This window comes from Solea senegalensis, linkage group LG3 (assembly GCF_019176455.1).
Source record: "Solea senegalensis isolate Sse05_10M linkage group LG3, IFAPA_SoseM_1, whole genome shotgun sequence".
NCBI classification, from domain to species: Eukaryota; Metazoa; Chordata; class Actinopteri; order Pleuronectiformes; family Soleidae; genus Solea; species Solea senegalensis.
Window position 1 is genome coordinate 6254124 of NC_058023.1, and position 23776 is coordinate 6277899.

The 23776-nt window shown below is 39.9% G+C and overlaps 1 protein-coding gene across 2 annotated transcripts in view; it reads left to right on the forward strand.

Annotated features, from left to right (window-relative positions):
• The window catches only part of ank2b (ankyrin 2b, neuronal), a 138822-nt gene that overhangs the window by 14011 nt on the left and 101035 nt on the right, over positions 1–23776 (forward strand). Inside the window, exon 1 of one of the 2 annotated variants that reach the window (XM_044021159.1) lies at positions 15954–16255. The exons of the other annotated variant lie outside the window; for it this stretch is intronic. Within the exon in view, the coding sequence (XP_043877094.1) occupies positions 16169–16255 (87 nt within the window). The 5' untranslated portion in view covers positions 15954–16168. Of the gene's footprint in view, positions 1–15953; positions 16256–23776 lie in introns of those variants that run through there. 2 annotated transcript variants of the gene reach the window in all.

Sequence of the window (23776 nt, forward strand, 5' to 3'; positions counted from 1 at the left end):
ACAATGTGAGTACATTCAGGTTTGCTCCTCAATGATCTTTGGTTTGGGGACATTTTCTGACATGTTTTTGGATCAAACACAAATCAATTATGAAGAAAATAATCAACAGATTAAATGATTATGAAAAATGATTGAGGATGTAAATGGTATAGACCAATATTCATCTGTAAAATTATGGTATTGAGTCAGCAGTGCTTATCTGGATTAAACCGAAAAATGATTCAAACCAAATAAATAGTTAAGACAAAAAGCTTTAACACTTCCGTGCTGTTTTTATTTTTTGGGGTCTATTTATGAACAGCACGTACAGCTGATTCCACTCATTCTTTGAGCTTTGCTGCTGTGGTAGTTTTCTCATAGAGGAAGATACTGTGTGACTTTTCCATGGCCATGATTATGGAAATAATGATGATGATGATGGCGGCGGAGTCGCTGGTTAAATGTTGCCACTGTGGTACATTTTGAAGGAAGTCATTAAAGCGCCAGACTTGGCAGACTGGGAGAACAGTCAAGGAAACCACATCACAAATCATCTAGTAATGTTTCTATAAAGATCCCCTAGAAATGAGTTTTATCTCCTTGACATGGGTTATTGATTATAATTGTATTTAAATGGAATAATATAGCATAATGTAGCTTACACACAGTAAAGACCTTGAACTATAGAGGAGGTTTAAATCTAATCATCACACATTTCTTCAGTTGTTTAGTCAGCATTTAGTCGTCAGTGACATTTTAAGACATATTTGGATTTCTTTATCTGCCAAACAGGGGCAAGCACTGCAGTTGTCAAAGCCACAGGACCTGAAAAGCTTCTGTCCTAGATGCTTGGATTTCAAAGTGTCCTTGCTGTGTTATGTCTTCTCTCATATGTGAGGCAGTGACACTGGAAACTGTCTGGGTACTGTCCTTGTCCTGTTGTTTTCTTGTAGCTGTCCTAGATTTTAGTGGTCAAAGGTCAAGGTTGCTGTTTTCTGTGAATGTGATTTCAAATTTGGCACAAATGTCCGCATGGAGTTTAGGGCTGGGCAGAATGGCCAAAAAAAGCGTGGCCAGTGGGTTTAAAACGTATTTATGGACGGAAAACGACAAAAAACACGTACAGAAATATGTTATGTACAAGTGGACATTTACCAATATCAAGACCATGGTGGCCTCATAAACATTCTTCCTCTTCTGGAATATTAATTAGCTTTTAAGTCAACAAAAGCATATTTTATGAGTCCAGGAAGGAAATGTTTAGAATTAAGCTGTTGGCTTTTACTACGCATTTGCTTAGATCTCACCACAGTTCGACAAAACCTTGGATCAAAAGGCTGGCAATTAAAAAGAAGTCTGATCCTCCTATTGTGTTCCCCCCCCCTTTCAGCACAAGAAATAAATGATCTGCCAAGTGGAGTCTATTTAGCATCAAAGCTGCAACTTTAACTTAGTTTTTTTTTTTATTTGACATTTCGAGGAAGGATGTGAGGGACAACTCACAGCCATTTAACGTGAGCGAAAACTTTTTAAAGGAGCTTTTCTCCCCCCTCACTTTCACTAAATAACGTTTTGTTTCCACACACACAGTCTGTGTGCGTAGTGTGTGAACTCTCTGCAGCAGGAGCCCATCTATCACGTCAGGGAAGCAAAAGCCCAAAGAGACAGAGGAGAGAAAGAAAGCACACGACCTTTGACCTGTGTATTGATGCCACTGTAGTGATGGTGTGAGCGGAGGAGGGTTTTTAGGCATCTGCGTGAGCTTTGTATTAAGACAACATACATCCTCTGCTCATTTAGTCGCCATAGTAACGTACAGTATATTTACTTTAATGTCATTTATAGGCATCAATAAAACTGTATTTATTGCACACACATGCATTTAATCACCCTGTTTTGCTTAATTCATCCACTTGCTATGGCAACAGAGGTTTATTTTTATTTATTTACATGTATATTTTTAAAACTTCTTTTTTAATTAGGGCACAAGTTTCATTTGTTCAGAAACTATCTGATGCTCATGATTATGTATGTGCCATTCGGAGTTGAGTTTGTGACCAATGACAAACGTGCGTTTCCCTTCCGGAGCGCAAGAGGCGGGGCTTAACGCCAGAGAAGTGACGTCTAGCAGCTTTTGTATACATCCACCATAGTGGCCACTGAAGAGCAGCTGATACAAGTAGATACAGTGTTCCCAAACCTTGGATGACAGGTACATCAAACAGTAGGTGGCCTCGTCACAAACAAGGGAGACATTTACTTAAATATCACCTTAACTTATTGGGGCACATGTTATTTTAGGGCTATTTTCTACAAACTTCCAAGGATTTCACGGACCTGTGGGAACCCTGTAGATAGCCATCGCTCATAGAAAACTACAAGAAGCATCCTTTGCTCTACACGCGTCATCAGGATCATTCTTCCCATTGGTTGTAGGTTTATCCTCTGGGTCTGTTGGCCACACTTCTTGGAAGTGGGAGGTGACTCCACCCTCTCTCATTTTTCCAATCTCAAATGAGATGTCAAGTGAAGCTGGTTCACGGGGCATAGCCGCAAATTTGAGTGTGAAAGAGGTTTTTCCGGCCGAAACACACACACACACACACACTATCAAGCTGTAGACACTTTAATGCAGCTGTTAACCAGGAGGCAAACACACACAGCACAGAGAAGCTTCACTGGTCAAAGCTGCTGAAACAGAAAATCACTCCGTGATGATTCAGTTCACACGTCTTAGCTTCAGGCTCTTTGACTGTGTTCCTACGTTTTGTGGAGTCACCGCGAACGCATCTGCATCAAAATTTCACTTCCCACTTGATTAACGGCGTGATGTCAAGTGGAATCATGAAAGATCTTCATCTTTCCTCGCCGAGATGTAGACGCTGTTGATTTGTAATGAAAATCAGTCGTGTAGTGACTGGGGGCTTCCTGTCTTTTGAAAAATAAAAAATCCCATAAAATCAATGAGTTGTGATTATACATGTGCATTAGCGCACACACACACACACACAGCTGAGTGAATGAGTCAGCATGTTTTCCTCCTCTTGTGTAAAGCTGTTAAGCAGATGTATGCATTTTTGATGAAGTTGCCCTCAGAGAGCCATCACGCTGTTACACCGTTTGTTTTTTTTTAACTTGATGTGATGCTGATTTGACAACAGCAGGGGGCGCTGCTCACACATTACACTCTTTGGTTCCTCAACTCAGCCATTCAGGTTATTTTCGTACTGATATAACTGTGTGTTTAACAGGAATACATGGTGGATTTCTCAATAGCTTCATTCATGCTTTCAGTCTGGTGCTTCTCGTAAATCATTCACCTCCGTTTTAGACCCAATTGTGACAGGATGAAGTTGTATAATAGCTACAATGTTCAATACAATAACACATTGCAGTCAATAAAGTTAAACTCACATGGTAGTAGTATAATGCCAAGTAGCCCTGATTTGAATTAGGAAAAACTGGATTTGGACACAACCAAAGTGCTTCACATGATTCCATGTAGTGGCAATTTATTTAAAACCTGAGCTTTTTTTTCTGCCAAGCTTCTTGTGGCATCAACAGGGGCTTTTCAAAGCCCCAAGAGACTGTTGTACGCATTTTACGGGCTTTTCATTCTTCGTTTTGTTTGATAATTTTGGCTGTGTTCCATGCATAGGACATCATGTTGTATTTCCAGTCCAGCTCCTACAGTAAGGCTAAAATACACCGTGTGCAAACAAGTCTTACACTCATACCGTTAAGCGCAAAAAATGTCCCATTAAAACCCATTCGAACTGCAATTTTTCTCATTTCCATTAAAGCATAATGCATTCATTCTATTATTATACGGGTGTCCCTGGCAGTGATAATTGTTGGTACTCGCCACAAGATGTAGTCATTTTGGTTATATTTGGCATATGGAGGAAAAAAAAATGCTATTTCCACTTGAGGGCACTGTCACAAGTGTTGCTGCTAATCATTGACTCAACCCATGCTGTAATAATGTAGTATATTGAAAATAATTCATATTTTCTGTTTTTGTCATCTAAAAACATGGTGGCAACATGACAAAATCTAGCATTTGAAGGGTTAAAAGCTCTACAAATGTATTAGTATTTGATGAGGTCAATGAGAATCAGTTCAATGAAAATAGAATATATAATAATATATATTATTTTTTTATAGCTTACTTTTAAAAAGCACATTTTTGGTGCTTTGTGGCACGAGTGTGACTAATAGACCCGGCCCTAACATCTTGTTTTATACACTGAAGCTTTAATTTTATATTTTATTGTCTCCTTTTGCTAATCCTTATATAATAACAGCTTTTGTATTTCATGTCCTTTAAGCTTATTAATACTGGGTCTGTTGAATAATTTTTTTTTGGTTTTCATTTCAAGACAGACTGTGATCTGCGTTATTTTTCTCACAGTTAGTATATGTCTGTCACTGTGTGTGTGTGTGTGTGTGTGTGTGTGTGTGTGTGTGTGTGAGCGTGCATGTGAGCGTGCATGTGAGCGTGTGTGTGTGTTTGTGTGAGCTGCGGCCAGGAATAGACAGAATAGGTGTGGAGAAGGCCAGGAGAGGAGAGGACATAACAAAGTGAAACTGTTACTGTATGAAAGCTCCGCCTCCTTCCTCAGCTTTATACTCATCATTTATTATTCACATTTCACGTAGAATAAATCTTTAATGCCCCTTTAAATTCTTATTAGTGTCAAAGTGAGTGTGGCCATGTGATGTTGTATGCATCCACAAGAGGGCGCCACTCACCAACTGAATAACGACATAAAGTTGAAGAGCAGAACTTTGTCAGGCTTCCGGTGACTGGTGTTCTGTTTTTTTTGTTTAAATATTCACATACTTTAAATTAAATGTACATGATATTTCTTTTTTTGTCAGTGGAGCAGCACAATAAGTTAGAAAACACTCTGTGGTTATAGTTTGTGTACACCTTCAGCTACAAAGTGATGAAAAAAAAACACTGCAAAGGTGAAGCTACGGAAAGAGCGACAACTCTCACCAGAGCCGTTTTTAGATATGAACTCCGTAGACCTGGGTCTGGATATTGTCTGCCGTTCACACATATAGCATATTTGAAGAATCTGTCTGGAGTCCATCTACTTTGAATTTAGTCTGGGCAAGTTCCTGTAATTTTCCAGAAGGGACGCTCTGGAATTTTTCCCTCGGATCCCTAGTCAAATTTCCTGAAAATGTCGGCACTATAACCAGCCCACGTTAGCAGGAAAATCACAGAGAGTGAGGGTTTGAGTGGGTGAACACTGGACATTTTCAATTTCCTACTGAATTTTGTCAAAATGTAACACTAAAACCTAGAGCAGAGGTCTCAAGCTCGTGGCCCGCGGCCTACATGCTGCCCTCCAATCGATGTCATGCGAGCCGCCACTTAATTTCACGTTATACTGAGTTATTTCTGTATGTTTTTTTTTAAATGAATAGATTCATTTTACATTATAGTTACCTTTTTATTGTGAACTGTGTACCATTCCATATCAACACAAACGCTTTTATTTTGAAACTCTGTGAAATAGCGTCACAAATATTGTTTATTGCAAAAAAATTGTTGTTATTATTATTATTTGACTGACCCTTTTGATTGGTAGAAGAATAACCTGATGTCATACAGTAAAGTGTTAGTACAGTAAATTTACACATAAAGATCTTTTCTTCTATTCTTTTTTCTTATTCTTCCCTCTTTGGCTCTTCAGCTCTGTAGAAGTGGGCCAACATTGGCCGTCCCTGAAGTTGTTTACATGGGTGAAAGTGGGCGGGGCGTTTGCTAATGATGGGACAAGATAAACGAGCACAGTATACGGAGCGTAGCGAACGATGAGTCGTACAATGTAACCTAGATTAGTCTGATGGTGTCGTTCTTGTGTAGTCTTGTAAAGAGTGAACCATGAATGTAATATTTGGTACATTTAACCACATTTTCTTGGAGCCAAGTTCATATTCATACATAATGCACGGCGACACAGCTGCTCATTCATATTTAGCCCGTACATTTTTTTAAAGCCAGCGAAGCCGCGAACCGTGACGGTCTCAGCTGACAGCACGTCTCCACATCAGTCCCTTCTCGGGGGCCCCCTCGTCTCCGTCGGTATTTTCCTCTCCACTGTTTCCCAATTTGCCCCCGTTGTCTTGACAACAGACAGACACCCAGGTGAGGGGTTTCCTTGGAGACAGGAGAGAGGAGGGTTCCCTCATTTACCCGGCTCTTCACGGCAGCAGCAACACCTGCGATTGTTTCTATTTAGCATTTAGATAAACTGATTTCTTTCCATTCAAACCCGAGAGCTTTGAGCAGATGTGACTTTTAATTTTGACGAGTGTAGCAACACATGGATGTTCAGTTAATTGGCAAAGGTATAAAAATTAGATATTGTGGAAATTCCATGTCACAATTATCCTGCGATATTACTGCGATAATAGTAAAATTCTGATTTAAACCTCAAAGTAGCTCTAAGACAAACTAAAATGACTTAATTTATAAAGACACAGTGTTTTGGCATCACAAATTACTATTTCATAATATCATGAGTGAAATAAATGCATTTCTTGAAGAGTAAACACAGCTATTGCAACCTAATAAAAGGCTCAATTAATAAAATGAATGCCTGCCTAAATCTGTGATATCTTAAGTATATGTTTTTTCCTTTTCTCACTCTTAGACAGACATTTCTAACGGGACACTTGGGTGAAAACCTACATTTTTAGCTCATGGAAACACAGGAGCTGCTGTGAAATCACTGCTTCAGTTTGTGACGTTGTGTCATTTAGATAAATCTGAACAAACTATTTCCCCAAATAACACACAACTTATAAATGGAGGCAGCGGTGGATCAACAACTTAGTGCTGTTGCTCTAAAATAGTTGATTTTCTCTATGAGATTTGGTGCTCACTTTATTGTCCCAAACATAAAGTTGACCTATTCTTTTAAGCTACGATATAAAATATAAACATCCATAAGGATTATTCAATGTTTTTACCGTAAAACTATGATCATTTTTGACCCAAACTCTGACGCAAGGACAGCTTTCATGTTACCTCACTGTTCCATGAAAGAGAATTCCCACACTTTGTTCTTACTCTAATCAAACAGCCCATGTGAAAGAGCTTTACCACTACGTCTGATGCTAAGCCAAAAAAAAACCCATGAGCTGCTCTACTCGCAAAGTACATTTCACCCCTGATAGGTAATTATGAGACATGAGGGACTTGTACCTGCAACCTTTCCTCTCCTCCCTCCTTCCTCTACCATTGTCTGTTGGTTTCTCCTGTTTTTCCCGTCTTCTTCTTTCTCTTCCCTTCACTCTCTCCAGACAGCATCAGGCACGTTTGATCTCCAGCAGAGAAACCAGCAGCTGAGATTGTGTCATCAGAAGCATCTCTGCGGTTGCCATGGCTGTTCACTTAGATACAATTACTATAGCAACACTGTTTCCGGGAGACACGGGGAAAGGAAGGAAGTGGCTCAGCAGGAGTCCAGCCGGAGATACGCACACATTTCTGTGCGTCACTCGAAGTATACATGTTGAATTGATTATAAAATGGCAATATTATTCAAATAATGTAGCTTCATGTAGAGTTTTTAATCCACATGCAGCAACATTCAACATTCTGTGAGACAAAATGACTGATTTTCTCTGTGGACTATGGTGTGGGGGAGTGAGCAGCTTCTCTAAGTGACAAAAACTTCAGTTTCCTGCCAAAAAGTACTGTCTGACAGTGAGATAAAGTGATAAACATATTCTTAAGATAACATACCTTTAAGCTGTTATGTTTAAGTGGCAAAAATCTGTCATATTTTAACATAAAGCTGCTACTGCCACCTTGTGGTAATTAGGTAGCAGTATGGAAAAGTATGGAAATCATTTTGTAAATAATTATAACAATAATTAAACAAAAATTATAAATTAATAACAATGTTCCAGTTAGAACAAGAAGTAATATTTTAAGTATGTCCAGGAGAGATTAAGGAAATAAAAATAATCAATAAATATGAAATCAATAAAATAGCAGGAGGTCAAGGCATTACATTATCATTTGTTTGACACCACTACAGGTTTTACATATTTGACCTGTTTTGGTCAGTAACTTCATAAATACTGTTTTTTTGAGGCGGAGAGAGAAAGTAATCTCCTTCATAACATATATAATTTACTATCCATTCTTGTATTGTGGGAGGTTCAGGGATTAACCAGAAAATCGAGATGATATTATTTATTTTAAACCACCTTGGTGTATACTGTCTTAGTATCACTTTGTAAATCACTAAACTTAAACTTAAATTCACACTTTAATATTTGATTGACTGGATTATTCATCGGCTCTGTCACTGTCTCCTTCATTTTGAAGGAGACAGATCCTGCTGCCTGCCCAGTTAGCAGCACCAGAGGTCGGATCAAATTTACCATCGTCACGCCATGGATCAGTCGGTGAGCCTAATCAATTCTTCGCCGCTGCTTTTTTTAGCCACTGTCCTGTCCACAGGTCATCAACAGCTGTCTGTGACCTCGTTAGACCTTTGCTGAGTATAAACGAATGAGCTGTAAGCAAAGTCTGTAACAGTCTGTAAGCAAAAAATAGGTAAACAAGACTTAAACTATGATCAATGTCATCAGAAATATGTGAGTTTACATTTTATTAAGATGTACTTGTCCTTTTGAAGAAACATAAAGTCAGCAAAACTTAAAACTGCACGTCATACAGTTGAGTTACCAGTTCAAGTTTTACTTGAACAATTGTAAAAAAAAAAAAACTTGGCACATAATGTCATAGTTTCTTGTTCTTGAACTAAGCTTTTTTCTTTTACCAGCAAGATAATGTTTGTGGTCAGGAGGTAAGCTAGTTTTGCTTTAGCAGCTAAAAAGCTACTGAGCAGAAGTTGGAGACAAAAACCAAGCTAACAACATTAAAGTGGACTCACTTTAATCAATTCTGAGTCAGAGTCTAGCACCACTGTATTTAACTTTTAATTAGCATGTGGCTACACAGTGGAACACGTTAGCAAACTGCGCTACCATTTCTTGAATTATAGCATTAATATTGATAGCGGTAGCATATGTCCAGATGCTAATCGTTACGGACAAAAGAGGAACTGGTACCAATTTAATACCAGTTCTTAGTTCTTAAAACTGCTGTATCAACAAACCAGAACTATAAGGGGTGAATAGTGTTTGTTTCCCCTTTATATACATTTTAATTTGATATGGGTTGTCACTGTCCAATCATTTGCTCTGGCTGTTTGTGTACGTCTGCCATTCATTTCATGCTGAAGAGTCCTTGTGGAGGATTTAAAAGAGGAGTGAAGTGGATTTGACTGTTGTTGTCACACAGAAGCAGGCGCTCACATCGGGTGTTGTCAAATAGCTGCATTCAGCCTTGAGAGGAGGAGTGTGTCGGTCTGAATGGGCTCTACAACCTGTGGAGGATTAGACTGTCTCATATTCCATGATTATGAGGGCTATACGTGCGTGTTTATGTATATATGTATATATATATATATATATGTATACATAGTCAAGATAGAAGTCTTCTTGAAAAGCACCACATCATTGTACTGCAAACTTGATAGACAGTGCTCTGTCCATTTCATCTCCCCCTCATTTACCCTTCCCCAAGTCTTATAAAATATTCAGAGAGCCCGGTTCCCCCTCCCTCTCTGCCAGGCAGTCAGCCAGCTGACAGGGCATCATCTAAGGGTACAAAGGGCAGGGATACAAAGAGCAGGTTGGGCTTTAAAATGCAGAACAGGGAGGCTTTCATGATGTTTTCCTGCTCATAATAAAAACCCACTTATTGTGCAGTTCGCAAAGGGCCAAATGTGTCCGTGTCCAACAAGCGAGCAGGGGAGAGTCCCCCATTCCTGGCTTTGATCGTTCAGGATTAGAAAATTGAGCCTTGGACTGTTGCTCAAGCACTTCGGTCTGTGACGTCACAAAGCCTCCAATGAAATACAACCATTAACCAATCCAATTACCTTTAAAACCCTGTTTGAGATCAGAAGATACAGCTTATAAGTGCATGAGACCGTTTAAAGTAATTGTCAGGTTCTCCAGAAGGGGGTGCTGTGAGCACAGCTTGCCCTGCGTCTGTGCCCTAAACCAACATAGATGTTATTTTGTTTACTGTGACAATGGGAGACACAAACAACTTCCTGAGTGTCCAATTTGGACAGTAGGGGGCCATTGAAGGGGACAAAAAAGAACCAACTATCTGGGACAAAGCAAGGGGAGGGAGACATGAGCTTAAAATGATATCACAATATTGCATTTGTGACTGTATTTAAAAGATTTTCAAAATAAAAGTGTTCCTTTTGAAATGAAATGATGGCGTTCACAATAAATCAAATCAAATATTTATGTCGCAAATGAATCCGTACATAAAAACATAAACAAATTACTCATGACTGGGCCGCATTAAAGTGATTGGCTGTATGGGCTGCATATGGCCCAAAAGGCCAGGAGTTGGAGACCTCTGATCTTAAGTGTGGCATATGGAAGTATTTCTGGTTGCACACCATAGGTGGTGAAGTGAATCGCATGTTAGACTAGCTGTTAGCAGCGGCGTTGGCGAAATGATGACTCACTCTATTTAAAAAACAACCTCATTTTGTACAGTTCCACACTGTGAAAACGTCAATTATCAACAGTTAAGTTTAGTAAGTCTAACCCTAACTCATTTTATAGGTGTTTCTTTGTTGACTCATCCCTCCACTCCTACCTAAATTCTCCATCAACACTACTGCGACTCAGCCTTTTTATAGGTGTCTCTTGATGATTTCACACCAAATGCTAGGTGTTTTCACATTTATGGATAGTCATGATTTTTCCTGATGGCTAATCCTTGAGATCTTTGAGAAGACTGTAATGGCACTTTTTCATGATACAGTCCTAGCAGTGTAGAGCTGTGCTGAGTCATGCTTGAACTGAATGATAGAAAAGCTCCATCGCTGAAAGAGAGGAACAGGTTCTCTGTGAAAAAAAAACAGACTATAAAATAACTGTTTTCCTACTTCACTAATTATATTTAGAGGAACTCTGCAACTTTTCTTCAGTTCCTTCTTTTGGTTTCTTCAAATATTTTCAGTTTTATTTTGACTTTGAACTTCCTTGTATGCGTGTCTCGTCGCTCTGCTCCCGACTCTTCTCAGCCTGTCGTCTTTGGATTTGTCTCCTGCTCTTGTTGCGATGTGACAGACGCGTCCACAATAACATCTCACAAAGACACTTGTACGCTGCTAAATCACTTTGATTGCAACGGGAATCCTTTATGTGTGTGTGTGTGTGTGTGTAAGATGGGGGGTCATTTAGTGCCACTGTGGAATGTTAGTAGTCTTTTTTTTTTTTTTTTGTCTTGGTTGTGTGTGTAAAATGCCATCTCCTTCCAGTCCATCGCTCCCAGGCATCCTAATGGAAGTAGTGTCAGGTCAGGTCAGTGTGTGTGTGTGTGTGAGAAAGACTTTGTGAAAAGACTTTTTCTTCGCTGGGTCATAAATTGAAGAATCTTGGTTTCTTCTTTGTGATTTAATTTAATAGTAGTCGAACAGAGAATTCCCTTGTTTTGGTTTTAGTACACACACACACACACTAGACCCATTAAGTTGCTTGGTTAAGCTGGAACACAGCACTACTACAGCCAGACCATTAAGGGATACTTAAGTAAAAGTACACGTATGTGACCAGAAAATGACTTTGGTAGCAGTTGAAGTCACTTTTTATAATATTACTTAAGTAAAAGTTCTTAAAGTATATGATATTTACTGTACTTAAGTACTGAAAACTGATTTTGTGATGTAAATGTACTTAAGTTTTAGTAGAAGTAAAAGTTAAAAAAAAAAGTGAGGAGTAAGGATTGGGGCATGGTGGCTCAGTGGTAGAGTGAGTTGTCTTTCAACTGGAAGGTTGAAGGAAGGATTCCTCGCTCTGCAGGTCTATTATGTGTCCTTGAGCAAGACACTTAACCCTATGTTGCAGCGTGTGAATGGGTGAAAACTGTAGTGTAGAGCAGCTCATCAAGACTAGAAAAGCTCTATATGAATACAGACCATAATACCAACTCTTCTTCTTCTGATTTTATTTAGTAAAGATACAAAGATAGTTAGAGGAAATGTAGTGGAGTAAAAGTCAAAGTTGCTAGAAATATAAATAACAAAGTAAAGCAAAGAATCAGATATTTATTTGAATATTCAGTCATTAGCCTATAAAAGGCCGTTGACAGTGTTCCATACTGTAAATGTACTGATTCACATTATATAGTTCATTTTTGTAGTAACTTTATGGCAGTTTGGCAGTTTGTTGTGGTTGAAACGAGTGATGTTTGTGTTGTTTTACGTGTCTTGTAGTTGGCAAACATCGGCCAGAGGGGAGTCTAATTGCTGACATTGTCTCATTAGTAAAATAATCGCTGTGCGTGCACAAACAAATTGCCGTTGTTAAAATTTGAATGAGCGTTCCTCTGCAATAAAAACCTTCTTTACAATCGCACAAGTTTCTGGTTGAAAAGAAGTGTAATTTTTGCTTTTATTCAGTAGAAGGACAAACCAACTGTCTGCACCTTCGAGGACTGTCCTTTCAATCTGTCCTCTGTCGTGGTCTGAATGATGTCTTCATCCACTGGTCTGCTCGAGCGCTCGTTCTCCATCCTGCAGCTGTTGCAGTCTTCTCCCGTCTGATGGAGCGCTCGCGTTTGATAAAGACGGGCATTGTGTACGTGACAGAATGTGTGTGTGTGTTGCATCATAAGCACAGGCTGGGTTCTGTTGCTCTGCTGGAAAGTGTTGGAGATGCAGATGAGACGTTACTGGTTTCGGTCTGGTTTCTCGAGCGGTCGTATTAGTCCACTTCCTGTGCCTTAAAGAAGTCTGGAGCAGATCTCGCTGATCTTCGTGTGTCCTTCATACTCTGGTCACATGATGGCAGAGGTACACGTCTGTGCTTATGTCATATTTCATATATGCCATGATTTGATTTAACCCTTAGGTGCGCTCTTTGTATAATGTAATAATAATTATGTAATAATGCACAACTCCTTATACGGACATCCGGGTGTGTGTGTTTATAGGTCGCACCTTCAGGCTTTACAAAATGTGTTTTTGAGTCAAAGTTATGATTTCTTCCTTTTTTTATTTATTTTATTTATTTAAACAGGTGTAGGGATAATTGTGTAAGACTCACAAAATCGACTGTTTTTCTTTTGTTTCTGTTCATTAAAATGAGACGAGCGAACTTTCAGGATGTCAGAAAATGTTGAAAAATGTCGATCAGTGTTTGTCAAACCTTGAAAAGATGATGTTGTCAAAATTATTCAGTTTTAATGATTTCTTTCTCATGTGGAGCAAAGAGACCAGAAGCGGAAACAATCCGAGATCTTCTTTTTAATGATGAAAAAAACTTCAGACCGATGCATCGAGGATCAAAATAGTTGACGGTTAATTTAGTGATCGATTAATAGTCGATTAATCGAGGAATTGCTTCAGCCCTAACTGTCGCAGGTAATTTTTTTTAGCACTTTTTCCTCAGGTGTGTTTATATAGTTGGTGAAAGTAAAAAAACAACAACCCAACCCTTAAAAAGGGTTAATCTTAATATTCGAATGTGGAGAGTCAGACACAGACCTGAGGAAGATGTAAATCAGAAATCTGCTGCACAAACATGCAACAGATGCTGTGGGACTAATTAGGATCTTGGGCCTGATGATGAAGATGGTGTTTGGAGCTTGTTAGGCCAACTCCGGTCCAGTCTGGACCAGTCTGGTCAGACATGACACACATGGCACTCTGCCAGCGCACAGGTTCTCCCTCTGGCATTTGCAGGATGGACGCCAGTAACAGGTTGAATGAATATCAGAGGTTCAAAAAAAGCAGGTTCTTTTCTAAGGAACTCATCTTTTAGTTGTGTAAAACAACAGAAAATGAAGCATCACCAGGCTGCATCCTGGGATTTTTAATTTTTCCTACATTTTCTCTCAACAAACGAGCCAAAATTGGTGTTGAACAAAGAAGTGGTTCATCTTTCCAGAAGAATATATGTGCTTTTTGTGTGTATGAGCTGTATATTTAACTTATGATTTAAATGTCTAAGATTAATCATCTTAGGACCATGAATATACACAAAAACAATCGAAGGACAATCTGGTGTCAGTTTAAATGTCCTAAAAGCTTAAAAACGAAGAAAGAAACCCAAATGTGATGGTGCTTATTCTCCAGGGAGCATGAATGGACCATGTAATTGTAAAGGCAATTATTAAAACAGATAAAAATTCTGAAATTTCAACCAGAATCAAATCAAATACATCTTTGTTTGCACGGCAACAAATCACAACACACATCAACTCATCAATATTATTATATTACATGATAAGTGAAGAGAAAACATAAAAGTCACAATTCCACCATCAGAAATTACAATTTTAAGTTAATAAACATACTTATTCCTCTGTTTTTCTTTGTGTAAACTCAGGCGACGTGAGTGCCACAGAGAAAGCAGGGTCTGGAAAAAAAAGGGGGGTAGACAAAAACATATTACGATCTTATTTTGTCTGTATGAGGCGCTGACGGAGAATATGAAAAAAGTGAAGATTCCATTTTTCACGGGGTGATGAGATGTTGCTCCGGCCTGCTGTGACTGCAAACCCATCGCCAGAGGCCGTCATTAAGATACAGGCAATCAATGTGTTTTCAAAGGAACTCATATTGTGTGTATGTGAGGGAGGGAGGGAGGGAGGGAGGGGCGTGTGTGTGTGTGGTTACACATGGATTTGAGGTCTGGCTGCCTTCAGACAACAAAAGACTCACATGGTGATGTGGATCTGCTGTGTGTGTCTGGCTGTGTAAATCCTCACTGACTGGAGGTTTATTGACTCGGATGTATAGGAGTGGACACACACACACACACACACACAGAGGCTTGTGTTTCACAGTCGGGTGAGGAAACATGTAACATGATGACGTCGTGTCACTGTACATGTCTACAGCCATTTAATCCAGTCATATTACTGACCAATGATGAGGAGAGATTTAAATGCCAAGCCTAAGGCACAGCACGGCTCTACACGGTTTGGTATGGTTTTCCATTACTATAGCACCTCCTCAACGTGGGCGGAGTCAAAGCAGTTTTTTTTTTTTAGGTGTACTGAATCATTACAATCAGTTCATATAGAAGATTTGTTCACAGAATCGTTCAGTACTGAACTGAAATACAGCGGCAGGGGTTGTGATGCGGCTCGCGCTCGCGATCGTGACACTGCAGTCGCTAAATACACCAGGTTTTTAGAAATGTCCTTGGTTAATGTTGGTTGATTAAGGCAGGTTTTCAGGATTTTTTAAGTTTTTTTAACCTGATTCCTGTGTCGGACGTCATGCTCAGGACTCATCCAGTAAGGACCAATCAGAGTCTGTCCCCGTCACATTTCATGCCGTGTTCGCACCACAGGCGTTTTGGCCACTAATTTGACCAATCACAGCACAGTTTCACTTCGGAAAAGCCCCCCAAAAAAGGGCAAAAATATCATGTTAGAGTCTCCTGAAATTAGACACAATAAATAATGCTAAAATTAAAACTAAACTAAAAATTTTAAATGTATTTTTAGGCTCAAAACGAACGAAAAAACCTGCCATGGTATTACTTTATGACTTTCATTCATATTTTTCTTTTTTTGTAGTAGTATTTTACTCCCACAAGTCATAAAAGTATTGGCTTTTAATTGTGTGTGATTTCTGCTCTGGCTTCCACTTATTATTTAAAGAAAACACACACACACACACACGTGGCTGCTAAGTGTGTGTGTGTGCGTGTGTGGGGCAACTATTTTGGTTCGCCGGCGAGGTTTCCAGATAAACACTGGTGGCAGCTGCTGCCATAGCAACACCATTGTGCTCCCCCCCCCTTCCCCCAGTCCCTTCTTCCCTCCCTCTTCTCTGTTTTGCCTCCTCGACCACTCCCCCCCACCACCACCTCCGCCCCGGCTCGCTCGCTCGCTGCTCCACACTCAGTCAGAGAGTGAGGACCGGAGAGGAGAGAGAGAGGTCGCTTTGCTTCGCTGCACTGAGGAGGGTGTGAAAGAACCGGGCGAGTGGATCAAGAGAAGGAGTAAAACAAGAAGAGGCAAGAAAAGAAAAAGAGGAATAAGGAGTGAAAAGTGGTTGTTTTTTTTGGGGGGGGGTTTTGTGGCGGGGGAGAGAGAATGAGTGAGGACAGCCACTCCCACTACAGGCTGGACCCCAGCGACCGCCTCAATGGACTGGGGCAGAGGAGAAGGAGACCCAAGAAGGTAAATGAATAGATGGAGATCCACATGGTGTGGAGGAGAAGAGGAGTGAGGGAGGAGGAGAGAACTGGAGTGTGTTTGTGTGGTTTCTCTCTTTTTCTTTTGTTGTTGTTGTTGTTGTTGTTGTTTTAAATCATCGTGTTTTTTGTTGTGCTGGGTGCTGTTGAGGTGTTCAGGTTCTGTCACTGCTGACTCCACCTTCATCTCCATCTTCAGCCCCTGGAGGAACGCTGTTCTCCAGTGGGAGCTCTCCATCTCTGCTGATTAGCGCCTCTTTTCTCCCCCCTCGATGGATTCCTCCTCTCCACCTCTGCCTCATATTCCGCCTGTATCTTCCCTCTCTTGTCATCTCTTTTCTTTTCTTTTCTTTTCTTTTCTTTTCTTCTCGTTCTCAGTGTGTCCTCCTCGCTGTTGTTGTTGTTGTGACCACATCTTTGGTGAGTAGTAGGAGGAGGCTCCTCTCACATGCTGACAGGGTGGGTCCACTCTCTCTCCGCTCCGCTCCGCTCTTTGTTGTGGACGTTGTCAAACACAGAGATCAGCAGTTATTTCTGTTTTATCTTGTAACACATCAGCCTCACATTACTGTCTTCATTAAAAAAGAGCTATTGAATTAAATAATTACTCATATTATCATTATTAATGTCACAATTTAATTTATTTTCAAGCAGTATATTGGTTTATGAAACATATTAATCACAATAAAACCTGATTCTACATCATATAAATTAAAGAATCATGTGTTTTTGACACTAATTGTGGGAAAAAAATCATATAAGCATTCAATTGTCTCAACTGTTGCTAATGATTTATTGATGTTGACATTTATTGCCAACGATTCAACCAGCATTGTTAGACTTTAATGCAGTAAAATATAGTACAGTTTATTTGTAATTAATTGTTAGATTAAAAAGAAAATTTTCAGTATATATCATAGTCAACAGATACCAGATTTTCTTTTTATCACTCTATGATGTAATGTAATTTTTACAGCCTATATAACTGAAACAATTTTTATTTCCACTATTTTTTGATCTTAACGGATGTATGTGTATTACAAAAGAAGGAGTTAATACGAAGTGTATTGAAGGATTTATTGTTTCTTAATAACGCCAGCCTGTTTTAGATCATGAGATCATTGTCTGCACTGAGATATAACAAAAAGAACAAAATACTTCACCGTCTTCTTTTTCTTTTTTTGCTTTTCCTGCAAGAAAACCATTCATTCCACCACCCTGAATGACAGCACAGGTTGTTAGTCAGTATGCTTTTGAAAAACGATGAATAGAAGTGTTTTTTTTTTCTGATGTGGAAGCTGTGGTGAAGTTCAGGGAAAGATCAGCTCTGACTGTTTCACCTCTTCACCTGCTGGGCCGTCTGTGGATTTGGCTGTTTCACTGACACGGCTCATCACACATTAACCCGTGGATGTTGACCATCATCGTAACCTTTGTCCTAAAGCTCGTAAGTGTCGTTGCCAAGTTTCCTAAACAACGCAGTTGTCATTCTCGCGCCCAGCGCTCACGTTGTGTAGGTTACAAAAGTAAAGCAAGGCAAGTTTTACAATAAAAAAAGAAAGAAAAACACAGCAGCATTAAAGATATAAAAGGCACGCTAATGAAACCCAATGAAAACACTTAAATACAGAGGTAAAAGAAAGGAAATTCACTTAAAGTTGCGGTTAAGGCTGAGGTGCGGCAGTGAGGAGAGGTTTTCAGGCTAGATTTAAAAGAATGAATTGATTTCGCAGACCTGCACTCTTCTGGGAGTTTGTGTCCCAGATATTTGGGACATTAAACCTGAAGGCGGCTTCCCCATGTTTAGACTAAGCAAACCTGACCCGGATTACCTTAGTGGTCTGGATGGTTCATCGTGAGCCACCAGGTCAGAAATGCTTTTTTTGGGCCTAAACCATTCAGCGCCTTAAAAACTGACAAATCAATTCTTTGACAGGAAGTCAGTGTAAGATTTGGGTGTGTTGGTCTTAAAGCAACACACCTATGTAAGGGTCTATAAGAAGAACTATAAAATTCTACTTTATAGCAATCCTGTTTTGTGTTGCGGGTGCACATTGTTGGCGGATTTCTATCTGGAGGCAGCAAAAACCTGGTTGAAAGTCAATGGTGCACTAATTTCATGCTGATTTAAATGGAGCATTAGATGCGCCGTCTCCTCCTCCTCCTCTTCTGCCTCATGAGTTAGATTCAGGTTGCATGTTGGTGCAAATCCTTATCCTGTGCAGTTTAATGGAGATGTTGATGGAACAGCAGCTGGAGAGTAGACCCTTTGCCTCCACCGGCCAAGAATCGTCAATTCAGCAGAGAATTCTTTGCTTCTCCATTTTGCCACCAGATGCAGGCACACCTGACTTTTCAGAGGAATGGCAATTGGAACAATTGATTGTCTTAGTTTGCGTTACACCTAAAACACACCTATGTAAAACTCAGGCAACCCCCTTACACATTAGCTCCTTGATTACGCGCTATATATCCAGCATAAGTGGCGTTGGACACGTCCTAATTCACTCGTGCCTATCTTGAAAATGGGCTGCCCAAATTGTTCCAAATTACATGGAACAAGAAGCCTCATAGTGCCAAAACTTTTGGCAACAGTTATGACTCAGTTTAATATGTCAAACGTTTTATTTTCTTTCACAATTTTTATTTGAAAGTCTTCTTGAAACCCCAATCCCTAGTTTAAGAACCAACCATGTAATGCATAAGTGAGTAAGATAATGAAACACTCTCCGCTCGGTGTCCTTCAGGTCTTTTCTGTTCCGGTGGTTGAATAGATCTGTATCAATCGTTGACCGACGTCTGTGAACGTACCATGACTTTATTTATCATAGTCGACCAAGGGCGTTTTGGAAGAGTAGTTCATTATAACAGACACATGCAGTATATCTGGACATCTTTAAGTGTCCTCGGTCCATGTTCATGTGTCTGTCCAGCTGTATTGTTTTTCTCCTCTGTCATATGTGACTGTGCAGTCGTTTCCCCTCAGGCTACAAAGGCACAATTCAACCTTATTGGGTTTTACTCTGCTTTATGGTTTCAAATGGCAAAGGAGACAAGGGCTCTTTTAAAGAAATGAATAATAGAAATTTCGAGATGTGCACAAACCCACTGTTTCTCGACTGGGCAGTTTGGACTCAGTCTTTAGTTTTCATTATTGGAACGATTTCCACATGGATTAGAGAATGTGTGAGGAATTTAAAAAAATGGCATTTATATTTATTTCTCCACCATCACATACAAAAAAACACTTGGACGCTAAAACCCATTTCATACCTCGCTCACACCACTTAGCCCCTACTCCTCCAGTTTGGGCGTTCACATGTAGGTGTAGTGCGTCAGGACTTTTGTTGAGACAGAAGAGTAGGGTGAAGTGGAACGTGAATTTGCCGTGGCACGACGCGGGATCGCTGCATTTGCACGCACACAAAAATGATAAAGTTCTCCTCCATTTTGAACGGAGTCTGGCCGCCGGCAAATATGTGACGTCATCGGGAGAATCTCAACGTTGATTGGCATTAGCGGCATCGCACATTCATGCCTACTCGCGTCTGTGCGCTGACTTTGTGTGTAAAAAAACAAAACAAAACAAAAAACACATAAAATGTACCACAGAGCTAGCTAGCCTGCTAGCTAGGGACCCATTTCAAACACAGGGTAATGGTGGAGTGCCTCCTTTTGTAGATTTTAACCACACATGGTAACTCGGGTCATAGTTGCAGGGGAAGGGGTAAAACTGAGAATTGGGATTGTACTAGAGAGCGCTAACGTCAAAGCACTCTCCAATCTTCCAAGGTTGCCAAATAAATTGGCCCATAATCTACAACCACAGAAAATGTAATCAAAATCTAATACTTTTTGTGTTTTGTCACTCCAAAAAATCAGGCTTGGCCAAAAACGTAAAATAACAAAACGGTTAATTAGCCCACTCAAACCTCCAACCCCGCAAAATTAAGACAAAATTACAGAAAACAAAACATCATTAGCATGTAGCCACACCTCCATTCACAGAGCAGAGAGGCTCACAGCCTGAGGGCGTGTCTGCCTCTAATGGGCATGGAGGGTGCCTCGAGAAACCCTGAGGGGAAGCTCCTTGATGTTACATATGCTAATGTGTTGTTGGCCACCAGTATGATATTATGAAAATGAAATTTAAGATACACAATAAAATTTGTTCCTTCTGTCAGCATTTTCCTTCCCTTTACTGATATTGTAAACAACGGAGAAAGTAAATGGATGACAGTGGCCTGCGGTTTTTGAGAACCTACAGTGGAGAAGTGAAGAAGATTGAAAATGCTTCTGGTTCTATTATGGTTGGGATGTGGTTGTGTATAACTTAAAGTATTAACAAATGTCCACTACAGTCAAACCACTGCTGATTAAGCCTCTCAGCTCCACACGACTTTCTCCGTGTTTCTCTGTGTTTTTAGATTTTCATCATCACCCGGCAACATTCCCACACTGCACAAATGATTTCATTTGTTTTACTCAAAATTCACTTACTTGTATATCAAACACATGAGAAATATAAAATCTGATACAATCAGGCCCAGTTACTCATACATAAATTCTTACAGGAATGTATGTAACAAGGAAACGCGATAATTATGACTACCAGCTACCAGAGAAGCTGAGCTTCTGTGGAAGTGACATTTTTGCCATAGAGTACAGTTGAAGCTGAAGCTTCAAATGGTTTTAATGCGGAAGCTGGTACGAGAATACGGAAATCACGTAAGGCGGCCCGTCGAGAAACAGCTGATTCTCAACAAACTAGTGACACGTTCTAATCGTTTGGTATTGAATTGTAAATACAACACAGTACATATTTGACGACATTTAGGAGGAAGCTGAGCCTCACTTGCTGTCTCAGAACAATCACAAATAAAGGTTATATTGTTAACATCAGCAACAGCAGTTATGCACTGGAGAGACATCTGGAAAAGTGTGACACAATCACCTCTATTTATTGTGTGATTGGCCCTTGGCTGAGTTGCCTTTCACACTGTTCAGCTGCGAATGAAGTGCTGCTAACACTCGCTTTGAGTTTCACACGGTTGTCGCTCTGATAAAATAAATCCCTGCTCCGACTTTTACCCAGTTGCTGTCACTCAGTCGGGCAGGAGTGATATTTTCTGAAAAGCAAACTCCTGCAGAGGAGAAAACCAGCTTCCTGTTTACACTGATATGTTCATGCCTGCCCACTTTATGTGGATGGGTTCGCGTGATGCATGTATTCAGATCAGATTACTCCTGAAAGGTTGCACATCAGCGTAGTAGTATGGATGGGGATGTATTAGCGCGACACGTGTTGTTGTGTACGTGCAATTTTCACCCCGCTCTTCAGTGCGGTGAAGGAGCTCTGGAGATAAAACGAGGAGGGCGTGTGTTGATGTTAGAGTTGCTGAATCTACACCGGTAAATTGGCCGGTGGAAGCAGAGGCAGCAGGGGGCCATTCAGAATCAATGAATGAATTATTGATCTGCTCCTTCCCCCCATGCTTAGATCGACACACTGGTGCGCACACACACACACACTAATGCACTAACGCGCCCCTCTTGTGACTTATTAAAGCCGATCTTTGCTGTGTGCGACACAATTGACTCGTAGAGAGGTGTTGTGTTCATATCTGCTGCTCAATTTCCTTCATATTTGGACACAAAGGCTCACTTGAGTTGACGCTCGCAGCCTCAGATTAATACAGTGTGTTCTTGGCTGTGTCAGAAAAAGCCTTAAGCACTTTAATCTGCAACTGCTTCAATTGAAACTGCCCCCAAAAGCGGATTGAAACACCGCCCCGCTCTGAGTCTGCACATATACGTTATAGTAGCTTCTTTCAAGGTGAGGAAGAGTGCAGTCATGATGAAGGTGCAGTTTCATTTTCTGGCGACCGCAGGAAGGTCTCAGGTTCATGGGGGGTGGTCCCTAAGGCTTTGTTCCTATTGGCCATTGTTTTATGTCATGCTTAGTTTTCAGTGCTGATGTTTGATTATTCACATTTTTAGTGGAAAACTAAAGCTGCTTAGTTATTTTTTGAGGCTTCTTTGCAGTGTAGGCAGTAGTTGTAGTAGTAGTAGTAGTAGTAGTAGTAGTTGAAGAGATGCAAAAGTGTTGTTTTTTTCTTTCAGATTACTTGATTGCCAAATTGCTGAACATTAATGATGGAATTATTGGTCAGTAACGCCAGAACAATCATGCCCACTGTTTTACACATGTAAAACAATTAAGTAATAACACATTTAAGGAATATTGGCTCAAATCCATATTCCAAGAAAAGAAAACATATTTTTCTAAATGTTATCCAAATACAAGGGCATTGACTAGAAACTGCAAAATTGTGTGAAATTGGTGGCAAAATGTTGAACAAAAATAAAGCTGTCACTGTGCCGAGAACCATAATCTTATTTTTCAGTGTTGTTAAATTGCTCCATTCCTTCTGTTAAGTTTTTTTCTTGGAATCCTTGAGCGTCGACCCCGCACTATAAATGGCTGCTGACTCATGTCTGATCATTCAGTAGGCAGAGCTAATTTCCCACTGTGGACCGTCCACCCACTGGAGTGGGCATGTTTTCAAAACCCTCCACTCACTTTCATAACGAGCTGTACAACAATAAGAAATAATATCATTAATATTACGCACAACAACAACAACAAAAAAGCACATTTTAAAAAATCTGCCCTCGTTTCCCTTTTCTTCTCAACAATGAATTACTCTAAATAGCATAACTTCTGTGGGATTAATCAAATATCCTAATGAGAAATACATATTTGAATTTTCAAAATAAAACTTTTAAAATCTGTTAGCAGCAGCAATACCAGCCTGGACTTGACATGTAAGATGTTAACGAGTCAGTCAGGAGAGACATTGACTCAGGGAAAGTCACTTGTAATTGGAGGACTGCTATCGACCAGAGCCGCGTGGCACAATTACTGGGTTACGTCTGTGACATCTGCTCTGATTCGTCTGGAAATAACTCAAAGGATAGAGAAGAGGAACACAGTGTGACTCGAATATTATTTTAATGTTCATGGATACATGATAGATACTGTAGATGGCTATATAGAAAGATAGGTAGATTGGAAAATGGGTGGATCGATAAGTAGATAGATCAATAGATAGAAGGTAACTATGTAGGTAGCTAAGTAGCAGGTTAGCAAACGATAGATAGATAACTAGCTACGTAGATATCTAATTAGCAAGGTAGCAAATGATAGATAGATAGATAGATAGATAGCCATGTTGGTAGCTAATTAGCAAGGTAGCAAACAATAGATAGATAGATAACTAGCTACATAGGTATCTAATTAGCAAGGTAGCAAATTAAAGATAGATCGGTATGTAGCTAAGTAGCTAGCAGGAGATGGCTAGATAGGTGGAGAGTGACCTGAAAATAAAATACCCCGGAGAACCAAAGATAGTGTAAAAATAAACATTTCAGGTTGTTGTTTAATAACTACAGAAAGAGTTTTAAGGTAATTTAGGATTTATAGAGAGGATCCAATCAATAGGCA